The sequence below is a fragment of the Sarcophilus harrisii genome, chromosome 4 (genome assembly GCF_902635505.1).
Source record: "Sarcophilus harrisii chromosome 4, mSarHar1.11, whole genome shotgun sequence".
NCBI lineage: Eukaryota > Metazoa > Chordata > Mammalia > Dasyuromorphia > Dasyuridae > Sarcophilus > Sarcophilus harrisii.
In genome coordinates, this window is record NC_045429.1 from 325,445,406 (window position 1) to 325,467,818 (window position 22,413).

The window sequence follows — 22,413 nt, forward strand, 5'->3', positions numbered from 1 at the left end:
CATTTCAGTCCCATACAAAGCTCTTTCCCTTCCTGAACTGTGAGCTAATTCTATTTAAAATATTTTGTGTTGTCTCCCTAACACTTTGTATTGTTATCTTGTATGATTATTTAATACTTTTACTGTTACAAAACTTTTCTGCATTTGTCTTTTATCCCACCCAAAATAAATTCAGTTTTTAAATTGTGAAAATAAGAAAATAAGAGTTTCCTTTTTTGAAATTCATACTCACTTTGACCTTTAGTAAATTCTTTTGTTGTAGCCAAGTTATTGACAAAGTCCTTTAAATTTATTGTTCCATCCTCTACCAAAAATAAAACAAAAGAGAAAACAATTCAGATATTCTAGTGAAGGGAAAAGTAGATCTATAAAATCAAGTCTTCAAAGTACAATTAAAGTATTGAGATCAGAGCCAAACGAAATGCTGTCTCAAAAACTAACTTGAGAATCACCTATGCCCATGGTTAATCACTTGTGTCCTTGGTTTATCATGTTTTAAAACCATTTCAATAATTACATTTTAACAGTAAAATAAAAAAGCATAAGTTACATATGACACAAATCTAAAATTCAAAATTTTAATTTAAATAACAAAGTTGACCTAAAATCTCAAGATTTATAATAAAAAGAATTTGGTCATGTCAAAATTTTCCAGACTTTCTTTTTTAAAAAAATGTGCACATGACCAACTAATTGAGAGAAACATCTATATAGGAAAGATTACAAATGCAATCATTTTTTCTCCTCTGCCAAACACCATCACTGAAATACTCACCATTGACACCAGTGGCATCCAATGCTTCCTCTATTTGTTTGTCAATTAAATGAATTCCCATGAGATGCAGCCTTTCCTGAAGCTCAGGGATAATCTCATCACTTTTGGGAATGTTGGTTTGACTAAGAGACTCTTTAACTCCTAGAAAAAAAATCAACATATTAACATTAATCATCATCAAAATATAAAAAGTTTGACAAAGAGATAAAATTATATGAAAACAAAATGAAGTCTACAGCATCCCTGTAGCATTGTTACTGAAGTCATATCACAGGTTCTTACTTGCAAAGAACCTATGATGTTATGTTCCACTGCAAAAACCAATTAATATATTCATATACTCACAAAAACACACAAGCAACTAAGCCATGAACAGAGACTAAGACTAGACCTGTGTTTAGCCTCATATGGGAAGTTTTTAGATGACAGAATGCCTTCTTAGCAATGTAGGTTTAGTTTGAGAGTTGGTTGAGTCACTAACCTAGGTTCACATACAGAAATAGGTTGAACACAGTCCAAGACCAGCTTTCTAAAATATATAAGAATAGCAGCAAGACAAGCAGCTAGGTGATATAGTGGGTAGCACATCAGTCTTGAAATCAGGAGGACCTAAATTCAAATTTACCAGCTGTGTGACACCGAATTGCCTCAAAAAAAAAAAAGAAGAATTGCAGGAGAGTGAGGAACTTGAAGGAATTGGAGCAGTGAGTGGTGGTTGGAGTTAAATGAACCATTCTAACTCATTTTTGTGATTCTATTAAGGAGCTAATTCAGTCCCCTTTCTCTTCAATTATGAGTCTAGTCCAACTGTGTTATAAGAAAACTTTTTTTAATTATGAGAATTGGGAGAAAACCTTAATGTATTATTTAAACTTAGCCCTGAATGATTGGGAAACAGGAACTCTACCTGCTACTCAGATACCCTTGACTGAGGACCAAGGTTAAATTGACCAGAAATGTAATCAGATTCAAAAGACTTTTACAAGTTTTTCCACAATTGCAGATCTTATTGGAAAATTGACTCTATACTAATCAATCACTTCTTGTTTGCATGTTCTTTTGATCATACAAAGACACAGGGGGAATGCTTCTCTCTTACTGTGTGTGTGTGTGTGTGTGTGTGTGTGTATGTGTGTGTATCTGTGTCTCTGTTTCTGAAGCTTCTCTCACCAGAGAATTAACCTTCCTGTTCAGAGGCAGGGACCTCATCACACAGTAAAAAGATGCTGTGAAGCACAAATCACTCTTAATAAATCAAACTTATTGGCCTATAATATACTAGGATATATTATAAAATTTACTTGTGTTGACTTTGGGACTGGGAGAAACTAACTTTTGAGTGATAAAACCTAGATCTGCCTGTCTAAGAGTCCTAATATCAGTAATGAACCCATATTTTGATCAAGTAAACAAGCTATTACCAATAACAACAGTGTAATAGGAATAACTTTTTGAGAGGCCATATCAACAATCAACAATAATTAAATTTATGACTATCATGTTGGATCAGAACATGGCATGACCTCAATTAAAGGTTTGCTTGTACAACAAATAAAGTCAAACATAATTTGAGTTCAGACCAGAGAAATCCAAGTAAATTTTTATCTGTATTTCAATTTATTTAAAAACTAAAGAACAAAATAAACAAGGTAAACTTATCAGAAGGTCTTCAGTGAAATACTTCAATGAAAAACTGTTCCATCTTGTCTTTCATATACTTTACCAAATAATCTATTAGGAAATGACCTTGACTAGGTCAACAGCATACCAGGTTGTTGTCCTTGGTTTTTGAAGAGGACCAAAATTATATCACTATGTTAGAATCGAGTTATAGTGTCTCTGACCGTAGCCTATCAGAATAATGGAAGCTTAGAATGCTCTGCTACAGGTCAGACACAAATAGTCCCAATGAACATTTGGGGTAGCCTCTCTAATTTTGTGCCTTTCATATTTCCTTTGTTCATAGAGCACAGCCCCTTTTCTGACCCTAGTCATGTTGAATGGTCCTGTGCCAATGTCTCCCATGTCATATAATCAATTCTAAGTTCTTAAGAGAGATCTTGAAAGTGTCCTTGTATGAGTTTTTCTGACTACTCTGTGAGCACTTGTCCTATGTGGGCTCTCCATAAAATATATATATTTTTTGGCAAGCATACATTTGATTTTCGAACAATGTGGTCAGCCCAACAGAATTGTGCTCTCTGTACCAGAGTTGGAATGCTTGACAGTTTAATTTGAGAAAGTACCTCACTGTCTGGCATCTTATCCTGCCAGGTAATCTTCAGAATTTTCCTAAGACAATTCAAATGGAAGCAATTCAATTTCCTTGCATGGCATTGATACACTGTCCAGGTTTCACAGGCGTACAGAAATGAGGTCAGCACAATGGCTCTGTAGATCTTCAGTTTGGTAGTCAATCTAATACCTCCCCTCTGCCACACTTTCCTTCAGAGCCTCCCAAATTCTGAGCTATCTCTGGCAATGTATGTGTCAATCTCATTATCAATGTTGACATCTTTGGAAAGTATACCACACAAGTAAGTGAATTTATCCACAGCATTCAAAACTTCACCATTCACTGTAACTGATGGTTCCACATATGGATAGTGTAGTGTTGGCTGATGGAGGACCTGTTTTCTTGGTGTTGATTGTTAAGCCAAAATTAGCACAAATTGCAGAGAATTGATCCATACTTTGCTGCATCTCTGCATCAGAAGCTGCATTGAGTGCACAATCATCTGTAAACAAAAAAATACGAACCAACACTCCTTCCACTTTGGTTTTGGCTTTTCAAGTTGAAGAAGTTAGCATCAGTGCAATAACTGACTTTGATTCCATGTTTGTCCTCATTGAAGGCATTTGACATCATGCTAAAAAGCATGGAAGTTAGCCCACAGTCTTGTTTCACTCCATTGATGACTGGAAAACTCAAGAACATTGCCCATTGTCCAGAACTCAGGCAAGGGTGCTATCATGAAACTGATGTACTATACTGATGAACTTCTTTAAGCAACCAAATTTTGACATAATTTTCCATAAGCCCTCACAACTGACAGTATATCAAAGGCCTTGGTCAGATCTACGTGCAAGGGTAAACCCACTGACAAACTAAGAATATAATTTCTGGTGGAATTTTCTGAGCAGGATTTTTTATAGATTATTACCTGCTAGCTCCATTGAATCTTTTGATCAAATAACTAAAAAAATCCTGTGAATGTTCTCATTCCTTTAACTTTTAAAGTGAGTTAATATGCACTGTTTCATACTTTTATTTATTGACAAGTGCTAATTCACAGGTATAATTTTATTTATTTTCTGTAGAGGGGAAGAAGTAACACAAACTTCTCCTTATCACTATATTTTTCCTATGTGGTTTCTGTGTGAAAAGGTATTAGTATGGTACAGAAGATAAAATAATAAAGGGGAGTTAGAAAAAACTGAGTTAAAATCCCATATCAGATATAAAGTACGTTTTTGACCCAGGCAAGTCCCACTTTAGTCATCTGTAAAATAGGGGTGCTAATAACTAATAAAAGCCTTTACCCAAAAAGGGTTTTGCAATAATGAGATAGTGTATGAGATAATGTATGATAATGAGATAATTTATGTAAAGGCACTTAAAACATTTCAAAACTATGTATGTCAGTTATTATTATTGTTATTTTGTCTAATGGAGTTATATAGCCTATCTATGTAATTTGATGGAGTTCAAATAGAAATATGCAGGACATTTTACTCTTTATCTATGATGCTTGTATGTATTATATCTGTAAACTATTACACAGGTGGATAAAAAGACTGCTTTTTGTAACTAAACAAAAGTATTGGGACATAAGTGTAAATTCAGTTGGCAATTTGGAAGTATTTTGAGACCACTTCAGTAGCAAACAGGATGATAGAGATGATGATGATGATGATGATGACAATAATAGCATTTATATAGTCTCTAGCTGGGGTCTTCAAACTACAGCCTGCAGGCCAGATGTGGCAGCTGAGGACGATTATCCCCCTCATCCAGGGTTATGAAATTTCTTTATTTAAAAGCCCACAAAACAAAGTTTTTGTTTTTACTATGGTGTGGCCCTCCAAAAGTCTGAGCGACAGTGAACTGGCCCCCTATTTAAAAAGTTTGAGGACCCTGCGAGAGTATTCAAAGTGTCTTATGTATATTATTTCATTTGATTGGAAGTGCTCATCATAATGTAATTCTTCCTATTCCTATATGATTTTAATTTCTTCCACTATGTTTCTACATTTTGAAAGCTTTTCATCCCATGTAGTTAGAATTTTGAGGATTTGGTAAGAATCATATTTTAAAATATTTTATAATTTGGTATACAACAGTAAATTCCAGGCAACCATTTTGTCTGTGACATAATGTTCTAATTCTTGTAAAATCATTTTTTTTAATTCTCAGAAATATTTTAGTGTGTGCATTTGTTATCCATTAAGTTACAAAAGATAGTGGATTTTTCATGTATGATTCTGGTCACAAGATTATTTCTTACTTATCATTTTTTACAAACTGCAGTGATATATACAATTTTTTTTAAAAAACTTTATCTTATTCTTTTCTGTTTTGATGGGTTCAGGTAGAATTCTGTTCTAGAATAACTTGCTATTGTGGCAAGCAAAAGATGAACTGACTGAGGAAGCAAAGTTTTGAGCTTCTTAGCATGTAGCAATTAAGCAATGCATACCAATTACCCAAGAAATGGGGATCAAGACCCTTTCTCAGCTTAAGGCTGGACCCCAAATACAGGGAGAGACAGACTTTTATCCATTAAAAATAATCAAATAAGTCCAATTAATTGAAAGAAAATAATTAGCTGGAAAATATAACATCAGGTAATCTGATTACTAATTAGAAGAAAATTTAGGGACTTTCCAGATTGAGAGGGAGAGAGTGAATATTTTGCTATATTGTTAGTACTATACCATAATTTATGTTTCCATAATAGTGAATTTCAGAAAAAAATACCTAGATGCTATACAAATTCAAAGAGAATTATATTATCTCATCGATCTTACAAAGTCCAGTGCTTGGAGTTGGGACTCTGTTAAAGAGAAGCATTGTGCTTAAATTGACTTTTTATGTTCTTGCCTTTCATCATTGAAAGCCACCACTATATAATTTGCTTCAGTGTTAGTGTCCTCTTTTCAAATGTTTTCCTCACAAGTCTTTCTTGTTTGCATCCTAAACATGTGGAGCCAAATAGTCATTTATTTTCTACTTCCTTTTAAGCTTAGGGAGAGAATGATATAGTGGTTATAAAATCAGAGCCAGTATCAGGAAGACGAGATTTCAAGACTCTTCTCTGATACATACTGGCTGCTGTGCCTCAGGGATCTATCAAATTGCAGAGCAGATGTGGTTCTACACTGGTAGAGAGCATTTTCTCACTGGGAGTTCCCTATTCAAAGGAAATCATTATTCTGTTCCTCAAATCAAAATTTAAAAACCATCAAGTTCCCTTGGAAAGAGAGAGTATAGAAATTTTTATTTTTTTATTTACAAAGCACATAAATGGGTAATTTTTCCAACACTGACCCTTGCAAAGCCTTTTGTTCCAAATTTTCCCCTCCTTCCCCCCACTCCTTTCCCTAGTTGGCAGGTAGTCCAATATATGTTAAATATGTTGAAATACATGTTAAATCCAATATATGTACACATATTTATACAGTTATCTTGCTGCACAAGAAAAATCAGATAAGGAAGGAAAAGAAAAACTGAAAAAGAAAACAAAATGCAAGCAAATCACAACAGAGAGAATGAGAATGCTATGTTGTGTTCCACACACTGTTCCCATGGTTCTCTTTCTGGGTGTAGATGGCTCTCTCCATCACTGAACAAGTGGAACGGGTGGCAATCCTCTCATTGTTGAAGAGAGTCATGTCCATCAGAATTGATCGTCATATAGTCTTGTTGCTGTTTATAATGATCTCCTGGTCTGCTCATTTCACTCAGCATCAGTTCATGTAAGCCTCTCAGGCCTCTCTGAAATCATCCTGCTGGTTGTTTCTTACAGAACAATAGTATTTCATAACATTCATGTACCATAATTTATTCAGCCATTCTCCAATTGATGGGCATCCACTCAGTTTCCAGTTTCTTGTCACTACAAAGAGGGCTATCATAAACATTTTTGCACATGTGGGTCCCTTTCCCTTCTTTATGATCTCTTTGGGATATAAGCCCAGTAGTAACACTGGTGGATCAAAGGGTATGCACAGTTTGATAACTTTTTGAGCATAGTTCCAAACTACTCTCCAGAATGATTGGATCCGTTCACAGTTCCACCAACAATGTATCAGTGTCCCCGTTTTCCCACATACCCTCCAACATTTGTCATTATCTTTACCTGTCATCTTAGCCAATCTTACAGGTGTATAGTGATATCTCAGAGTTGTCTTGATTTGCATTTTTCTGATTAATAGTGATTTGGAGGACCTTTTCATGGGACTACAAATAGTTTCCATTACTTCATTTGAAAATTCTCTATTCATATCCTTTGACCATTTATCAGTTGGAGAATGGCTTGAACTATTATAAATTTGAGTTAATTATCTATATATTTTAAAATGAAGCCTTTATCAGATCCTTTAGATGTAAAAACGTTTTCCCAGTTTATTGCTTCCCTTCTAATCTTGTCTGCATTTGTTTTATTTGTACAAAAAATTTTAAGTTTATATAATCAAAATTATCAATTTTGTGATCAATTATGTTCTCTAGTTCTTTGGGCACAAATTCCTTCCTCCTCCACAAATCTGAGAACTATCCTATGTTCTTCTAATCTGTTTATAATATTCTTTATATCTAGATCACGAACTCATTTCAACCTTATCTGGTATATGGTGTTAAGTGTGGGTCTATGCCTACTTTCTGCCATACGAGTTTCCAATTTTCCCAGCAGTTTTTGTCAGATTTGTCAGATACTAGATTGCTATAGTCATTGGCTATTTTGTTCTGTGAATCTAACCTATTCCAGTGATCAAAATCTCTATTTCTTAGCCAGTACCAAATGGTTTTGATGACCACTGCTTTATAATATAGTTTTAGATCTGGTACAGCTAGCCACCTTCATTTGCTTTCTGTATAGAAATCTTTAAAAAACAAACTAACAAACAAACAAAAAACAAAACACCTTACCAGAAGCTTCAGGAATGAACAGTACTTTCGATAAGACGCCCATGAATTCAGAGGGTTCTAGTTTGCCTTGCTCTGTAAACAGGAACAAAAATTCAGCTGTTTGAATAAATCAATCAAACATTTCTTAAGTGCCTAACTAGATAACAGAAAGATCAAATTGTGTGTATGTGTATATGTGTATGTATCTCTTCTCTCCTCTTTTCTCTCTTTCTCTTTGTCTCTCTCACTCACTCTCTCTTGGTCTCTATTGCTGTGTGTGTGTGTGTGTGTGTGTGTGTATGTGTGCATGTGCCCTTGCATTCAAGCCACCTTAACTATAGCCTGCTTCCAGGAAGTGGAGGGAATGAAAGGGGAAAGATAAAAGTTTAAAAAAAGTGCTCAGCAGAAAACAAAAGAACAACCTACAAGAGAGCAAAAACACTCATGAATATTGAATAGAGACAGAAAGGAATACATCTTTTTCTCCACAGCATATGGCATCTACACAAAAAGTGACCATATATTAGGGCATAAAAACTTCACAGTAAGATACAAAAAGGCAGAAATAGTAAATGCTTCCTTGTCAGACAACAATGCAATAAAAATGATATTTCATAAAGGGACAAGGAAAGATAGACTAAAAACCAATTGGAAATTAAGTAATCTAATTCTAAAAAGTGAGTGGGTAAAACAACTCACAGAAACAATCCATAATCCATAATCCAATAATCCAAGAGAATAAAATAAGGAGAAAACATATCAAAACCTATGGGATGCAGCCAAAGCAGTTCTTAGGGGAAATTTTATATCTCTAAGTAGCTACACGAATAAAATAGAGAAAGAGGAGATCAATGAATTGAACATGCAATAAAAAAACCTAGAAAAAGAACAAATTTAAAACTCCCAATTAAATACCAAATTAGAAATTCTGAAACTCAAAGGAGAGATTAATAAAATTGAAACCAAGAAAACTATTGAACTAATAAATAAAACTAAGAATTGGTTTTATGAAAAAACAACAAAAATAGATAAACCTTTGATTAATTTGATTGGGAAAAGGAAAGAAAAAACCAAATCACCAGCATCAAAAGAGAAAAAGATGAATTTACCACCAATGAAAAAGAAATTAAAGTAATAATTAGGAGTTATTTTGCCCAACTATATGGAAGCAAATCCAACAATTTAATTGAACTGAATGAACATCTACAAAAATATAAATTGCCCAGATTAATAGAAGAAGAAAAAATTACTTAACTAGTCCCATCTTTGAAAAAGAAAACAAACAAGCTATTAATGAACTTTCTAAGAAAAAATCTCCAGGGCCAGATGGATTCACAAGTGAATTCTACCAAACATTTAAAGAACAATTAATTCCAACACCATATAAACTATTTGGAAAAATAGTTAGAGAAGGAGTCCTGCCAAATTCCTTCTATGACACAAATATAGTACTGATATCTAAACCAGGAAGAGCCAAAAGAGAGAAAGAAAATTACAGGCCAATCTCCCTAATGAATATTGATGTAAAAATTTTAAATAAAATATTAGCAAAGAGATTACAAAAATTACCAGCAGGAGAATATACTATGACCATATAGGATTTATATCAGGAATACAGGGCCAGTTTAATGACAGGAAAACTATTACCATAATCAACAATAACAAAACCAATAGAAATCATATAATAATCTTGATGCAGAAAAAGCTTTTAACAAAATAGAGCATCTATTCCTATCAAAAATACTAAAAAAAAACCTAAAAAACATTTAAAGAAGGGAACCTTCTTTAAAATAAATAAGCAGCATCTATCTAAGACCAACAGCAAGCATTAACTGTAATGAAAAGCTTTACGTATTCAATCAGGGCCAAAACAAGGATGCCCATTGTCACCACTATTATTCAACATTTTATTAGAAATGTTGACTTTAGCAATAAGAAAAAAAATTAGAATAGGCAATGAGGAGATAAAACTATCACTCTGCATATATTATGATGATATACTTAGAGAATCCTAGAAAATCATCCAAAAACCTACTTGAAACAATTCACAGCTTCAGAAAAATTGCAGGATTATAAAATAAGCCTATACAAATCAGCAGCATTTCTATATATTACTGACAAAATCCACTAAATTTTCGGGTAGAGTTGTGAACTGATTTAATCATTCTGGAGAGCAATTTGGAACTATGCCTAAAAGGCTATAAAACCATGCATTCCCTTGACCCAGCAATAGCATTTTTATGCCTGTATCCCAATGAGATCAAAAAAAGAAAAAGAACGTTTATGTACAAAAATATTTATATCAACTCTTCGGGATAACAAAGAATTGGAAATTGAGGGAAGATGCCTAAATGTGGCGCATTATTGTAATGGATTATTATTATGCTATAAAAGAAGTGATGAGGAGACTGATTTCAGAAAAACATGGGAAGATCCATATGAACTAAGGAAAAGTGAAGTAAGCAGAATCAGATCATTTTACACAGGAACAACAATATTGCAGTGATGATCAACTGTGAAAGACTTAGCTTAGATTAATACAAAAATCCATGATAATTCCAAAGGACTCATGATGAAAAAAAGCTATCCCCCTCCAAAGAAAGAACTGATGAACAATAAGTACAAATTGAAATATACTTTTCTCACTTTTGTGTTTCTTGCTTTTTGTGATACAGCTAATATGGAAATTTTTGTATTATTTTACACATATAATTGATATCACATTACTTGCCTGCCTGCTCAGTAGATGGGGAAAAGGAAATAGGGAGGAAGTGGATGGAGATTTGAATTTTTTAATGTTAAAAAATAACTAATCAATATTTTTTTCAAAAAGCAAGAGACAGAAATAGAGACAGACAGATGGCAAGGGAGGGGAATGTTTCAGTGGCCTGCAAACCTGATTTATGCTCCATTGAAAAGGCTAGATGTGGGAAAATGTACTGCTAATCAGAGGCATGCTTAATATATTAACATGATAAATATGGTTTCATGATTAATAATGAAAGAATATGTACAGTTAATTATATTGTATTTTTAGGATCCCTGTTCTGTTATGAATAAATTCCACTAGAACCTCAACCTTTTCAACCAATATTCTTTCCCACTCACTTTAATAGAAACCTAGTTCTTCCCTAAGGACACTAAATCTCTTACAGCCCTTTCCATTCTCCCAATGCATAGTTTTAAATGAAGGAAACAATACTTCTTGTTTTCCCCAAACCACTTCCAGAGAGTTATCTTACCACCATCCCTCCATGACTATATTGACATTTTGCCCACTGAACAGAATAGGAGCTCTTTGAAGATTTTATATAACCATCACTTTCCTCCCCGTACCTACTACCGTGGCTGACTTTGTCTACAACAAATTTGTTGTATTGTTGCACTGAATGATTCTAAAATCCAGTAAATTATGTTTATGATACTAATTCAATATATAAAATCCCTTCAGAAAGCATCTTGAATTCCCAAAATTCACCAAAACATTGCAAGTATTCACCTATGGCAAGCTCAGGTAACATTTGTGTAAGCGCTTCACTTGCTGCATAAAGACCCTGTTCATTCAATGCATTCTTGAGTTCATCATAATCAATGATATCATCTTGGACATTTTCTAGGCCAGAAGAGGCTAGTTGCAAAGCTGAAAACACATGACAAAGGTAAATAGTCAGATGATTGTAGTAGGTAACAGTGGCAGAAATGGGGTCTGATACATATATAAATTAAATTATCTATTGTTTAAGATATATAATAGAAATGTCACAAATATCTAAAAAAATTGAATTAAGAGGTACAGATAGACATACTTCAATAACCTGGAAATCTGATTTATATCTGACTGAAAACTTCTAATCTATAATCAAGACTAGATGGGGAAAATGTGGCGTGCCATTTGTAGTTTCACATATGACCTTTAAAACATGTAAAAAAAAATACCACTCTGAATTGCTACTATGGTAAAAAGTATCATACCTTTAGAAAATATAAAATTATATTATAGTATAAGGGCAAAAATAGCTTCAAATGTTCATTAAGAAGTAGATGAATAATGCAAATATATTTTGGCTCTTAGTACTGAGAGCAAAGTATTTGCTAACACTACACAGAAATTGCCAACCACTTGCTCTGTTCTTTTGAAATGAAGACCAAAGGTTTCCAAAATCTATGTATTCTGAGGTATCTAAATCTATTAGAAAAGGTGAACCAACAATTTTTTTAACTTGAAGGGGCCTTAAAAATAATTTATTTCAACCTCTCCTTCTACAGATGAAGCAACTGAGTGCGAGAGAGGAGATCTGATTTGCCAGGGACATATATTTAATTTCAGAACTTGGAGAACCCAGGTTATCATAATTTCCAGTCCAATGCTCTTTCCAATGATAGCTGTATTTTCCCCACAGGCATTAAAATATGTATAGTCCTAATAAATTAATTACCAAAAAAACAGTTCTATTACTTTACCCCAAAAAATATAATTCAATAAAAGCCAGAAAAATATACAGTTTTCTCAACTCAAACTCTGTTCAAGTACTCTTCACTCCATTTTAGGAAAGTCTTTAGAGATAGCACTTAGGAAGTATAATGTAAAAATTATTTGGCCCACTTTGGAGTCCAGTTATGATTCCAAGATCCTGGGTCAGGTGATCTATTCTTCTGTGACTTAAGTTAAATAGATGATTTGCTATTCCCTAAACAAGTCTAAACTTTTATTCCTATCGTCAATATTTACTGATGCTGCTAACTGAATGAAATGTCTTATCCTGGTCAAAATTATAACAATATTTCGGGGATCAGCTGAAATGTTGCCTTTAGAACAAAGGCTTCTTTGATGCCCAGCCAAAAAATCTGGAAAAGTACAAAATTGGGATATGACAGTGATATGGTGGAAAGTTATCTAGCCCAATAAGTTTTCTTCAAACTGAGTCTTCACTTACCTATGGAATCAGCAAATTTTGGAATCTCTTTTAAACCACTGATGAAATCTTTTAACTGTATATTCCCATTTTCTGTAGGTACAAAATTCAAAGATATTGATATTCAGACACAGACCCATTTTTTCAAAATCTTTTTCCTATTAGCTGTTTCTAGGTCTGCCTTTTCCATTTGATAGGAGGTTTCTTTTTCAAACCCAAGAGAAAGACTTCACATGTACTTCTATTAAATTTAGAACTGAAGAAAGAGAGGCTATAATCTTGGCTTTTTATTGTGCTTGTTTTCTCAGATAAAATTATGTCTTCCTGATAGGTGCCCTTCAGTAACTTTTTGTAACAACTCTGAAAGCTCAGGCACTGTTTGGGGGAAGTGAATTTAATTTCTTGAGGTAAGAAAAAATTAGCTAGAGTGATTAAAAAAATTAATCATGGGAAATTAATTCAATTTCTTGGCCTTATTTAGGGTGTCCTTTTAGTAACCTGATATACAGTATACTTATATCAAATGATCATCCCACCTTCCCTAGAAGACCTTTAAGAAAAGATCATCTTTGAAACTCTCCAAGCAGCCCATTCCTCTTTGGGACAATTTTAACTGTTTGGATGTATATCTATATCTCTGACATCAAGAATAAACTTGTCTCCTTGCAACTTTTGTCCATCATTCTTGTAATTGTCCTCTTAGGCCAAATACAAGCCTAATTCCTTCTACATGCCATGAGATACAGCATCTCATTTGCCTTTGATGAGTTCAAATCAAAATGTTTGATGAAGCCAACTGTTTCTTTGTAATCACTCTTCCCCCTTCTGATGTTCATCAACCATTTCTTTAATGATCCAATCTATAATCTTTCAAGGAACAAGAGCCAAACTCACTGGCCTATATGATTTGCCACCTCTAAACCAAATGACTTGAACTCATCAAAGGCAAATGAGGTGCTGTCTTAACATCTCACGGCATGTCTTCTTAGACATTTTTGTTCTGTCATTTCTATCTCAGAGATCATTCCTCCTTGGCAGAGAAAAGCAAAGAAAGAATTAAAAAACTCTGCCTTTTCTTCATTATCATTTATCATCCTCCCATGTACTCCAAAGAAAGATGCAATCCCTTCATTTATTCTCCTCTTTCTCATATTTTGAGAAAAAAATTTTATTGTCCTTAATTTCTTTAAGTAGCCTGAACTCATTCTGAGCTTCAGCATTACTGATGCTATTTTTACAAAAAACTATGCCATACTTCTAATCACCATCTGTTAATCTGGGTTTGCTTCCACTATCTGATTGTTTTAATGAAATTTGGATGGTGAGTCCACTGTGCATCTACATCTGTCTCTTCAGACAAATCCCATTTTCCCTCCTAATGGGAATGCTATCCCTTGTCATCAAAATTTTCTTCATGAGCATATCCCATCTATCTTGAGCTGATTTTTCTAGTTGCATTTTAGTCCATAAGATCCTACTTATCCTTCTCTCTGACTCTTTTGAAGTCTGCTTTCCTACCCTCTAGGGTACATATCAGACCTTATCAAGACAATAATGAAGTCATTTGCTGCTCTGCTCTTGGCAGAGAGCTTCAGCAGATAAATGAATATCAGAATTTCTCCATCATTACTATTATCATCATGTCTATGGGCCAGCCTTGTGATCCATTTCCCAAACTCTTCATCTTTCACCTCTTTTTATCCAAGTGGTATGTAATATATCCCAAGGACATAACCACTTGTTCCTGTCTCCATGGACAAATACTCTCCACAATGCTTCCCTACTCTGGTTTATGTATTTCCTCACGATGATATACTCTTAATATACAATGCTACCCTCATTTTTTTATCTACCCTGTTTTTTATAATAAAATACATTCATCAAGAACCATGATCCAGTCAGTCATTGGTTTCATCTCATCAAGTCTCAATGATATAAGGTTGAATTTGTTTTCTTGAGTTAGGACTTTTACTGCTTTTATTTCTTACCAATACATTGAAGACCATGAGTTTGGTTGCCTTCTTAGATTTTATCTACTGTGAACTTTTGACTATCTCAATTATTAGTCTTCTTTATTGTTGCTATTCTCTATTGCATCTAGTTTGTTATGTATGTAAATATATACATATATATGTATGTATTTTTAAAATATGTGTATTTACACATAGAGAAATAGGCAGTATTCTCCCTCTCCATAATTTTTTTAGTTGAAAGGTTTTTTATTTGATTTGAAAGACACCCAGAACATACCCTGTTACTAAACTTTGTTAGTTATATTGTTTGTAAACAGGAATTTGTCATTTTTATATCTTAAGCAATGGCTCAGATGTCTAAATCCCACTCTCAGATACCATTTTCTTAGCCAGCTGTTCACTTCCCAAATTAATTTTTCGCTTCTGCACCCTTGTCTTCAATAGGCAGTAGTAAGGAAACATGATAAGTTCTCAGGGTCTTTAGGTTCTTGCCCAAGTCCTCCTAATCATTGGCTGTATTTTACCTTTCTGCTAGTAATATTGGCTATCCATGTGAATAATCAGAAGTGAGTCACTTTTTATCTGTTTTGATAAGTTTGAGAAAGTTCTTTGTAATATCTTGGGCACATGCTCCAAACAGAAGACTTTTCTTTCTCTCCACTGTTATCAGGCTAACAAATAGCTGTCTTGGTCATCAACCACTACCACTCTTCCTTTTTCTGACCCTCTATTACCCCTATGCTTTCCTTCTCCTTAATCATTTCAAATCCTCCCGCAGGAACCAAGAAGAGTATCCAGTGATGGCATCTTTTGCCTGTAATTCTCCTTCTTCCTCAAGCATGACATTTGGATCACAGTCTGCTTAACCTCCTCTCTCTTGCCCTTCTCTGATGAGACTTTAGTACATGTGATAATGATGATGATGATACACCCTCAAGCAACCTAATTTATCATTCTGTAATCCCATTACTCGTCTAGTCTTTTATTAATACTCTCTTCTGCTTCTTCTACTTGTATAACATGTTTATTGGACAAATTTCCTTTGCTGGATCATCACCCTTAACATTCCCTCTAATTGTGGTTATGCCCTAAGGTTCACAAGAGTCTCTTTCTTTATTTAAAACACAGTTTATACAACATCTTCTGTATGGAATCTTTCCTGATTTTTTATTTGAAATCTTTTCTGATACCCATTAATAGCTACTACCTCCTTCTTAAAACTATTTTGTATATATTTGTATTTATTCCCTTCATTATTATGCTGTATATGGACTTCAACATGTACTTGTTGTTTCTTCATTAGAATAGAAATTCTTTGAAATAGGGATTGTTTCATTCTTGACACTTGTATCCCCAGGGATTTGTACAGTGCCTTATAGATTATATGAGGGATTAGTTGATTTGGGAGTACTCACATTGGAGAAATTACAAAGCCATCAACCTACCAAAGCTAACCTTATGAAGAATTATTATTCTAATAGCTTCCGGTGAATAAACAATACAAAACCCTACTCTAAGAATGCTCACCATCAGGAGCACAAGATGCAATGATTTCATCCATGGTTTCCTTTGGTAAATTGATATTCAAATTAGTCAGGCACTCCTTCAGGTCTGGAACACCAATCTTTCCATCTTCTAAATGTGTAAGAACATCAACACTCTTTTTCAAGGCTACATGGAGAAAGAACAAACAAAATATCTTTTGATAATTAATGATGTCTCCAAAAAGTATACAAGATAATTTTTTAAATTTTATTAAGTTCACAGCAGGTAAATTACTATGGTAATAAATTGTGTAATAACCAAAACTGTGAACCAATGCAGAGTATAGTATGCAAAACCTAGAATTCAATATTAAAATAACAACATAAAGGAAAAGAAAATAGCATTAAAAGTTACATACCGGGTAATTATAATGAGCCCCATGATTTTTATCTAAAAGTAACAATGAGTAAAGTCATAGAGAAGCCCACTTTTCCTACACAAATCCTAGAAAATAACTGAAAAGGACTCCAGAAAGGCCAATGATAAAGAAATCCAGAGGAAAAAATAGAAGTTCTTCTATTCCACTTACACCTGTACCAAAAGACTGGTGGAGGCAAGGAAAAGAATTCCAGCTGGCAAGACTTAAAATCATCCAGTGTTCTGAATAGATGGTCTCATAAGCCAACATGAACTCTAGTAATGGGAAACCTAAAAATAAATCCAAAACCTGACCTAGCAGACCAGAAAAGGAGACAGTCAGCTCCAGTAGGCTACTATACAAGTAGACAAGGGATGGCTATGCACTCTTTAGATCAGTGGTTCTCAAACTTTTGTTTTCACTATCTTTATCCTATTAAAAATTATTGAGGATCTCTCCAAAGAGTTTTTGTTTATCTGGATTCAATTTATAGACATTTACCAGATTGGAAATAAAAACTATTTTTGAATTTGTAGACCCTCTAAAAGGGTTTCAGAGATCCCCAGGATTCTCTAGACCATACTTTGAGAACCACTGCTTTAGATCATGGGGAGCCACAGCATGAAGAAAAGTTAGCCAGTTCAGCATCTGGGTATTAAGGCCAGGGATCTTTGCAGGATCATCCAGATAAGAATACTCTCCAAAAATCAACCTAGGCCCTCCCATGGACACATCAGGGGATGGCTTAACAAGATTCTTATGAGAGATTCAGGATATTGAAGTTTCTGAAGGACAAAAGGAAACAGAATTGGGATACCTCTTCTGAGGGAAGTATTATTTTCATCTTCTATCTTAATGGAACCACTTTAAGGGGTAACACAGGAATATTTGGGATATCAGGAAAATGGTCAGGGAGCTGATGAATGTCATGTGATTGTTGCAAGGGAATGCCTGGGAGCTTTGAACAAGAAGTATAGAAGGGGAGTGAGTGGCTAAAGTCAGTGTGTATTAAAGTTTACCTGGTAATGTTTTGTATGTGAACTGAAGATAAAAAATAAGAGCAGATTCATATAAAAATGAATCCAAAATAACACAGTTTTTGTAGTGGTCTGAGAAAGGCAAGCAAACGATATGTAGCCCAGAACTTTAAGTCTGTGGTAAAATGTTTCACATAACCCTTGATATGTAAAAGCATAGTGACTCTGCATAGGGAATAAGAGCAATTAAATGTGAAATGCAACTTCGGCAATAAGTTAAGGAGTAAATCAACAAGGGAAAGCAACAATGGGCAAGAACAGATCTAGGAGCCCAGGAGACAAGAGAGCTTGCCAAAACTTCCTTTGTATGGGCACTGTTGTTCAATCTTGAGAATAGGTGTCTTGAACTTAATTGGTAGTTCTCCCACATACAGTGTATAAGTTAATAAGAAAGGCTTGGGGGAAGTTAAATGGGGGGAAATAAAAATTAAATACTGGATAAATACTAGCCCTGAAGTCAGGAGGACCTGAGTTAAAATTCAAACTCAGACACTTAACATTTATTAATTGTGTGACCCTAGGCAAGTCACATAACTCCAATTGCCTCACCCCTCCCCAAAAGAAGAATGTTAGAAAGTCTGGAAAGATAGGTTTTGCTAATACCTTTGATCTGAATTATGGGCCCATGAGTTTTGCCTTTGATCTTCCATTTCAAACAAAGATTGACTAAGGTAACAATGGATGATCAAGCATTCCTAAAAGAGTCAAATACATTGGATGTTTCCTCATGATTCATTGTAATAGAATCTGAGCTAGGCAAATAATCATCTTTCTGTTCATCTACTATTTCTTGAGTTAGATGCTTTCACCAGGTATTGCTATCCTCATGAACAAGGAAGAAAACAGAAGATCAAAGAGAAAGCTCATTCGCCCAGATGATTGGTAACAAATGTTATAAATTAAGATTCTTGATCCTGACCCAATTTCAATGACAAAGACATATCCATTAGCCATTTGATAGATTTTCTATATTATGCACATATTACCATCTTCCACAGGAAGCTTCTTGCTCTGAGACAAGGCCGACATAAATGCATTGAATTTATCTTTCTCTGAACCTAGAAAGGAAATTAGATATTACAAAAAAAAAAAAAGACTGATTTGCAAATATTACTAGGAATGGAAGAAAACTAGGGAATTTATTCTACACAGGAAGAGGGAACATGGCAGAGTGTATAGAGTATTTAGAATCATGGAAACTTGGTTCAAGTTGTACCTCTTAATAAAAGAGGCTACTTAACCATATCCAGGGCTATGAAGTTTCTTTATTTAAAGGCCCACAAAACAAAGTTTTTGTTTTTACTATAGTCTGGCCTCCAACAGTCTGAGGGACAGTGAACTGGCCCCCTATTTAAAAAGTTTGAGGACCCTGCGAGAGTATTCAAAGTGTCTTATGTATATTATTTCATTTGATTGGAAGTGCTCATCATAATGTAATTCTTCCTATTCCTATATGATTTTAATTTCTTCCACTATGTTTCTACATTTTGAAAGCTTTTCATCCCATGTAGTTAGAATTTTGAGGATTTGGTAAGAATCATATTTTAAAATATTTTATAATTTGGTATACAACAGTAAATTCCAGGCAACCATTTTGTCTGTGACATAATGTTCTAATTCTTGTAAAATCATTTTTTTTAAATTCTCAGAAATATTTTAGTGTGTGCATTTGTTATCCATTAAGTTACAAAAGATAGTGGATTTTTCATGTATGATTCTGGTCACAAGATTATTTCTTACCATTTTTTACAAACTGCAGTGATATATACAATTAAAAACAAACTATCTTATTCCTTTCTGTTTTGATGGGGGTCTGGTAGAATTCAGTTCTAGAATAAGTTGCTATTGTGGCAGGCAAAAGATGAACTGACTAAGGAAGCAAAGTTTGGGTTTCTTAGCATGTAGTAATTAAGCAATGCATACCAATTACCCAAGAAATGGGGATCAAGACCTTTTCTCAGCTTAAGGCTGGAGCCCAAAAACAGGGAGAGAGAGACTTTAGTCGACTAAAAACAATCAAATAAGTCCAATTAATAGAAAGAAAATAATGAGCTGGAAAATATAACATCAGGTAATCTGATTACTAATTAGAAGAAAATTTATAGACTTTCCAGATTGAGAGGGAGAGAGTGAATATTTTGCTATATTGTTAGTACTATACAATAAGTTATATTTCCATAATAGTGAATTTCAGAAAAAAATACCTAGATGTTATACAAATTCAAAGAGAATTATATTATCTCATCGATCTTACAAAGTATAGTGCTTGGAGTTGGCACTCTGTTAAAGAGACACATTGTGCTTAAATTGACTTTTTATGTTCTTGCCTTTCATCATTGAAAGCCACCACTATATAATTTGCTTCAGTGTTAGTGTCCTCTTTTCAAATGTGTTCCTCACAAGTCTTTCTTGTTTGCATCCTAAACATGTGGAGCCAAATAGTCATTTATTTCCTACTTCCTTTTAAGCTTAGGGAGAGAATGATATAGTGGTTATAAAATGAGAGCCAGTATCAGGAAGACGAGATTTCAAGACTCTTCTCTGATACATACTGGCTGCTGTGCCTCAGGGATATATCAAATTGCAGAGCAGATGTGGTTCTACACTGGTAGAGAGCATTTTCTCCCTGGGAGTTCCCTATTCGAAGGAAATAATTATTCTGTTCCCCAAATCAAAATTTAAAATCCATCAAGTTCTTTTGGAAAGAGAGTCTATAGAAATTTTTATTTTTCTATTTACAAAGCACATAAATGGGTAATTTTTCCAACCTGACCCTTGCAAAACCTTTTGTTCCAAATTTTCCCGTCCTTCCCCCCACTCCTTTCCCTAGTTCTCAGGTAGTCCAATATATGTTAATTATGTTGAAATACATGTTAAATCCAATATAGGTACACATATTTATACAGTTATCTTGCTGCACAAGAAAAATCAGATAAGGAAAGAAAAGAAAAACTGAAAAAGAAAACAAAATGCAAGCAAATAACAACAAAGAGAATGAGAGTGCTATGTTGTGTTTTACACAATGTTCCCATGGTTCTCTTTCTGGGTGTAGATGGTTCTCTCCATCACTGAACAAGTGGAACGGGTTTGAATCCTCTCATTGTTGAAGAGAGTCATGTCCATCAGAATTGATTGTCATATAGTCTTGTTGTTGCTGTTTATAAAGATCTCCTGGTCTGCTCATTTCACTTAGCATCAGTTCATGTAGGTCTCTATAACCTCTCTGAAATCATCCTGCTGGTCGTTTCTTACAGAATAATAGTATTTCATAACATTCTTATACCATAATTTATTCAGCCATTCTCCAATTGATGGGCGTCCACTCAGTTTCCAGTTTCTTGACACTACAAAGAGGGCTATCATAAACATTTTTGCACATGTGGTTCACTTTCCCTTCTTTAAGATCTCTTTGGGATATAGGCCCAGTAGAGACACTGCTGGATCAAAGGTTGTGCATAGTTTGATAACTTTTTGAACTTAATTTCAAACTGCTTTCCAGAATGACTGGATCCATTCACAGTTCCACCAACAATGTATCAGTGCCTCTCTTTTCCCACATCCCCTCCAACATTCCTCATTATCTTTTCCTGTCATCTTAGCCAATTTGACAGGTATATAGTGGTATCTCAGAGTTGTCTTGATTTGCATTTTTCTGATTCATAGTGATTTGGAACTCCTTTTCATGCGACTACAAATAGTTTCAATTACTTCATCTGAAACTTGTCTATTCATATCCTTTGACCATTTATCAATTGGAGAATGGCTTGAACTATTATAAATTTGAGTCAATTCTCTATATATTTTAGAAATGAAGCCTTTATTAGATCCTTTGGATGTAAAAATGTTTTCCTACTTTATTGCTTCCCATCTAATCCTGTCTGCATTTGTTTTACTTGTACAAAACTTTTTAACTTTATATAATCAAAATTATGAATTTTGAAATTGAATTTGAAATCTCTAGTTCTTTGGGCACAAATTCCCTCCTCCTCCACAAATCTGAGAAGTAAACTATCCTATATTCTAATCTCTATATCTAGAGATTCTCTATATCTAGATCACGAACTCATTTCAACCTTATCTGGTATATGGTGTTAAGTGTGGGTCTATGCAAACTTTCTGCCATACTAGTTTCCAATTTTCCAGGTTTTTGTCAAATTTGTCAGATACTAAATTGATATAGTCATTAACTATTTTGTTCTGTGAATCTAACCTATTCCACTGATCAACGTCTCTATTTCTTAGCCAGTATCAAATGGTTTTGATGACCACTGCTTTATAATATAATTTTAGATCTGGTACAGCTAGCCACCTTCATTTGCTTTCTGTATAGAAATCTTAAAAAAAAACTTACCAGAAGGTTCAGGAATGGACAGCACTTTTGATAAGACGTCCATAAATTCAGAGGGTTCTATTTTGCCTTGCTCTGTAACAGGAAGAAAAATTCTGCTGTTGGAATGAATCAATCAAACATTTGTTAAGTGCCTAACTGGATAGCACAAAGATCAAATTGTGTGTATGTGTGTATGTGTGTGTGTATCTCTTCTCTCCTCTTTTCTCTCTTTCTCTTCATCTCTCTCTCCTCTCTTTTTTATATTGTTGTGTTGCACTTGCTTCAAACTACCTTAACTTATCTTCCAGGAGTGGAGGGAAGAGGAAAAAGATAAAAGTTTCAAAAAGTGCTCA

At 34.2% G+C, this 22,413-nt stretch overlaps 1 protein-coding gene across 1 annotated transcript; it reads right to left on the reverse strand.

Annotated features, from left to right (window-relative positions):
• Window positions 1-689: 689 nt before the first annotated feature.
• On the reverse strand, window positions 690-22,148 carry LOC116423619 (EF-hand calcium-binding domain-containing protein 13-like). Its single transcript, XM_031968646.1, has 7 exons — window positions 22,082-22,148; window positions 18,717-18,788; window positions 16,318-16,461; window positions 12,839-12,910; window positions 11,404-11,544; window positions 7,926-7,997; window positions 690-916 (listed from the first exon to the last, which is right to left on the reverse strand). The coding sequence occupies exons 1-7, from the start codon at window positions 22,122-22,124 to the stop codon at window positions 690-692; spliced, it is 771 nt and encodes a 256-aa protein (XP_031824506.1). The 5' UTR covers window positions 22,125-22,148.
• Between the last annotated feature and the right edge of the window lie 265 nt (window positions 22,149-22,413).

Excerpts from the sequence above, each read along its gene's own strand:
- LOC116423619 (XM_031968646.1), bottom strand. The coding sequence starts at position 22,124 with ATGGACGTCTTATCAAAAGTGCTGTCCATTCCTGAACCTTCTG. Across the intron at positions 16,462-18,716 it reads GAAGCTTCCTGTGGAAGATG|CCTTGAAAAAGAGTGTTGAT; the intron begins GTAATATGTGCA and ends TTCTCCATGTAG. Across the intron at positions 12,911-16,317 it reads TGCATCTTGTGCTCCTGATG|AAAATGGGAATATACAGTTA; the intron begins GTGAGCATTCTT and ends TTGTACCTACAG.